Source organism: Ambystoma mexicanum, chromosome 5p (assembly GCF_040938575.1).
Source record: "Ambystoma mexicanum isolate Mex_15411 chromosome 5p, UKY_AmexF1_1, whole genome shotgun sequence".
Taxonomy (NCBI): domain Eukaryota; kingdom Metazoa; phylum Chordata; class Amphibia; order Caudata; family Ambystomatidae; genus Ambystoma; species Ambystoma mexicanum.
In genome coordinates, this window is record NC_090930.1 from 49,711,539 (window position 1) to 49,716,561 (window position 5,023).

At 55.5% G+C, this 5,023-nt stretch overlaps 1 protein-coding gene across 1 annotated transcript; it reads right to left on the minus strand.

Annotated features, from left to right (window-relative positions):
- Nucleotides 1-476: 476 nt before the first annotated feature.
- Nucleotides 477-4,187, minus strand: LOC138480484 (ice-structuring glycoprotein-like). The gene has a single exon (XM_069612262.1). The coding sequence runs from the start codon at nucleotides 4,185-4,187 to the stop codon at nucleotides 477-479; it is 3,711 nt and encodes a 1,236-aa protein (XP_069468363.1).
- Nucleotides 4,188-5,023: the final 836 nt, after the last annotated feature.

Genomic DNA, 5,023 nt, shown 5'->3' on the forward strand with positions numbered 1-5,023 from the left:
ATCCATGGAAATGCTGGCTGCAGTAGCATGCACTGGGAGGCTGTTCATGGTAGCATCCATGGAAAGGCTGGCTACAGTAGCATGCACTGAAAGGCTAGCAGTGGCAGCGTCCATAGGGAGGCTGGTCATGTTAGGATCCATGGAAAGGCTGGCTGCAGTAGCATGCACTGAAAGGCTACCAGTGGCAGCGTGCACAGGGAGGCTGGTCATGGTAGCATCCATGGAAAGGCTGGCTGCAGTAGCATGCTCTGGGAGGCTGTTCATGGTAGTATCCATGGAAAGGCTGGCTGCTGTAGCATGCACTGGGAGGCTGTTCATGGTAGCATCCATGGAAAGGCTGGCTGCAGTAGCATGCACTGAAAGGCTACCAGTGGCAGCGAGCACAGGGAGGCTGGTCATGGTAGCATCCATGGAAAGGCTGGCTGCAGTAGCATGCACTGGGAGACTACCAGTGGCAGCGTCCATAGGGAGGCTGGTCATGTTAGGATCCATGGAAAGGCTGGATGCAGTAGCATGCACTGGGAGGCTACCAGTGGCAGAGCCCAAAGGGAGACTGGCCATGGTAGCGTCCATGGAAAGGCTGGCTGCAGTTGCATGCATTGGGAGGTTACTAGTAGCATCCATGGAAAGGCTGGCTGCAGTAGCATGCACTGGGAGGCTACCAGTGGCAGCGCCCATAGGGAGGCTGGCCATGGTAGCGTCCATGGAAAGGCTGACTGCAGTAGCATGCCTTGGGAGGGTACTAGTAGCATACATGGAAAGGCTGGCTGCAGTAGCATGATTTGGGAGGCTACCAGAGGCTTGTCCATAGGGAGGCAGGCCATGGTAGCGTCCATGGAAAGGCTGACTGCAGTAGCATGCATTGGGAGGTTACTAGTAGCATCCATGGAAAGGCTGGCTGCAGTAGCATGCACTGGGAGGCTGTTCATGGTAGCATCCATGGAAAGGCTGGCTGCAGTAGCATGCACTGAAAGGCTACCAGTGGCAGCGTCCATAGGGAGACTGGCCATGGTAGCGTCCATGGAAAGGCTGGATGCATTAGCATGATTTAGGAGGCTACCAGAGGCAGTGGCCATAGGGTGGTAGGCCACGGTAGCATCTATGAAAAGGCTGGCTGCAGTAGCATGCATTGGGCGATTACTAGAAGCATCCATTGAAAGGCTGGCTGCAGTAGCATGCACTGGGAGGATGTTCATGGTAGCATCCATGGAAAGGCTGGCTGCAGTAGCATGCACTGGAAGGCTACCAGTGGCAGCGCCCAAAGGGAGACTGGCCATGGTAGCGTCCATGGAAAGGCTGACTGCAGTAGCATGCATTGGGCGATTACTAGTAGCATCCATGGAAAGGCTGGCTGCAGTAGCATGCACTGGGAGGCTGTTCATGGTAGCATCCATGGAAAGGCTGGCTGCAGTAGCATGCACTGGGAGGCTACTAGTGGCAGTGCCCACAGGGAGGCTGGTCATGATAGCATCCATGGAAAGGGTGGCTGCAGTAGCATGCACTGGGAGGCTGTTCATGGTAGCATCCATGGAAAGGCTGGCTGCAGTAGCATTCACTGGGAGGATACCAGTGGCAGCATCTTCAGGGAGGCTGGTCATGGTAGCATCCATGGAAATGCTGGCTGCAGTAGCATGCACTGGGAGGCTTTTCATGGTAGCATCCATGGAAAGGCTGGCTGCAGTAGCATGCACTGGGAGGCTGTTCATGGTAGCATCCATGGAAAGGCTGGCTGCAGTAGCATGCACTGGAAGGCTACCAGTGGCAGCGTCCATAGGGAGGCTGGTCATGTTAGGATCCATGGAAAGGCTGGCTGCAGTAGCATGCAATGGGAGGCTACCAGTGGCAGCGCCCATAGGGAGACTGGCCATGGTAGCGTCCATGGAAAGGCTGGCTGCAGTAGAATGATTTGGGAGGCTACCAGAGGCAGTGGCCATAGGGAGGCAGGCCATGGTAGCATCTTTGAAAAGGCTGGCTGCAGTAGCATGCATTGGGCGATTACTAGTAGCATCCATGGAAAGGCTGGCTGCAGTAGCATGCACTGGGAGGCTACCAGTGGCAGCACCCATAGGGAGACTGGCCATGGTAGCATCCACCGGAAGGCTGGCTGCAGTAGCATGCATTAGGAGGTTACTAGTAGCATCCATGGAAAGGCTGGCTGCAGTAGCATGCACTGGGAGGCTACCAGTGGCAGCACCCATAGGGAGACTGGCCATGGTAGCATCCACGGGAAGGCTGGCTGCAGTAGCATGCATTAGGAGGTTACTAGTAGCATCCGTGGAAAGGTTGGCTGCAGTAGCATGCATTGGGAGGCTGTTCATGGTAACATCCATGAAAAGGCTGGCTGCAGTAGCATGCATTGGGTGATTACTAGAAGCATCCATGGAAAGGCTGGCTGCAGTAGCATGCACTGGGAGGATGTTCATGGTAGCATGCACTGGAAGGCTACCAGTGGCAGCGCCCAAAGGGAGACTGGCCATGGTAGCGTCCATGGAAAGGCTGACTGCAGTAGCATGCATTGGGCGATTACTAGTAGCATCCATGGAAAGGCTGGCTGCAGTAGCATGCACTGGGAGGCTGTTCATGGTAGCATCCATGGAAAGGCTGGCTGCAGTAGCATGCACTGGGAGGCTACTAGTGGCAGTGTCCACAGGGAGGCTGGTCATGGTAGCATCCATGGAAAGGCTGGCTGCAGTAGCATGCACTGGGAGGCTGTTCATGGTAGCATCCATGGAAAGGCTGGCTGCAGTAGCATTCACTGGGAGGATACCAGTGGCAGCATCTTCAGGGAGGCTGGTCATGGTAGCATCCATGGAAATGCTGGCTGCAGTAGCATGCACTGGGAGGCTTTTCATGGTAGCATCCATGGAAGGGCTGGCTGCAGTAGCATGCACTGGCAGGCTGTTCATGGTAGCATCCATGGAAAGGCTGGCTGCAGTAGCATGAACTGGAAGGCTACCAGTGGCAGCGTCCATAGGGAGGCTGGTCATGTTAGGATCCATGGAAAGGCTGGCTGCAGTAGCATGCACTGGGAGGCTACCAGTGGCAGCGCCCATAGGGAGACTGGCCATGGTAGCGTCCATGGAAAGGCTGGCTGCAGTAGAATGATTTGGGAGGCTACCAGAGGCAGTGGCCATAGGGAGGCAGGCCATGGTAGCATCTTTGAAAAGGCTAGCTGCAGTAGCATGCATTGGGCGATTACTAGTAGCATCCATGGAAAGGATGGCTGCAGTAGCATGCACTGGGAGGCTACCAGTGGCAGCACCCATAGGGAGACTGGCCATGGTAGCATCCACCGGAAGGCTGGCTGCAGTAGCATGCATTAGGAGGTTACTAGTAGCATCCATGGAAAGGTTGGCTGCAGTAGCATGCACTGGGAGGCTACCAGTGGCAGCACCCATAGGGAGACTGGCCATGGTAGCATCCACGGGATGGCTGGCTGCAGTAGCATGCATTAGGAGGTTACTAGTAGCATCCATGGAAAGGTTGGCTGCAGTAGCATGCATTGGGAGACTGTTCATGGTAACATCCATGGAAAGGCTGGCTGCAGTAGCATGCATTGGGAGGTTACTAGTAGCATCCATGGAAAGGCTGGCTGCAGAAGCATGCACTGGGAGGCTGTTCATGGTAGCATCCATGGAAAGGCAGGCTGCAGTAGCATGCACTGGGAGGCTCCTAGTGACAGCGTGCACAGGGAGGTTGGTCATGGTAGCATCCATGGAAAGGCTGGCTGCAGTAGCATGCACTGGGAGGCTGTTCATGGTAGCATCCATGGAAAGGCTGGCTGCAGTAGCATGCACTGGGAGGCTACTAGTGGCAGTGTCCACAGGGAGGCTGGTCATGGTAGCATCCATGGAAAGGCTGGCTGCAGTAGCATGCACTGGGAGGCTACCAGTGGCAGAGCCCATAGGGAGACTGGCCATGGTAGCGTCCATGGAAAGGCTGGATGCATTAGCATGATTTGGGAGGCTACCAGAGGCAGTGGCCATAGGGTGGTAGGCCATGGTAGCATCTATGAAAAGGCTGGCTGCAGTAGCATGCATTGGGCGATTACTAGAAGCATCCATGGAAAGGCTGGCTGCAGTAGCATGCACTGGGAGGATGTTCATGGTAGCATCCATGGAAAGGCTGGCTGCAGTAGCATGCACTGGAAGGCTACCAGTGGCAGCGCCCAAAGGGAGACTGGCCATGGTAGCGTCCATGGAAAGGCTGACTGCAGTAGCATGCCTTGGGAGGGTACTAGTAGCATACATGGAAAGGCTGGCTGCAGTAGCATGATTTAGGAGGCTACCAGAGGCTTGTCAATAGGGAGGCAGGCCATGGTAGCATCCATGGAAAGGCTGGCTGCAGTAGCATGCACTGGGAGACTACCAGTGGCAGCATCTTCAGGGAGGCTGGTCATGGTAGCATCCATGGAAATGCTGGCTGCAGTAGCATGCACTGGGAGGCTGTTCATGGTAGCATCCATGGAAAGGCTGGCTGCAGTAGCATGCACTGAAAGGCTACCAGTGGCAGCGTCCATAGGGAGGCTGGTCATGTTAGGATCCATGGAAAGGCTGGATGCAGTAGCATGCACTGGGAGGCTACCAGTGGCAGAGCCCATAGGGAGACTGGCCATGGTAGCGTCCATGGAAAGGCTGGATGCATTAGCATGATTTGGGAGGCTACCAGAGGCAGTGGCCATAGGGTGGTAGGCCATGGTAGCATCTATGAAAAGGCTGGCTGCAGTAGCATGCATTGGGCGATTACTAGAAGCATCCATGGAAAGGCTGGCTGCAGTAGCATGCACTGGAAGGATGTTCATGGTAGCATCCATGGAAAAGCTGGCTGCAGTAGCATGCACTGGAAGGCTACCAGTGGCAGCGCCCAAAGGGAGACTGGCCATGGTAGCGTCCATGGAAAGGCTGGCTGCAGTAGCATGCACTGGGAGGCTGTTCATGGTAGCATCCATGGAAAGGCTGGTTGCAGTAGCATTCACTGGGAGGATACCAGTGGCAGCATCTTCAGGGAGGCTGGTCGTGGTAGC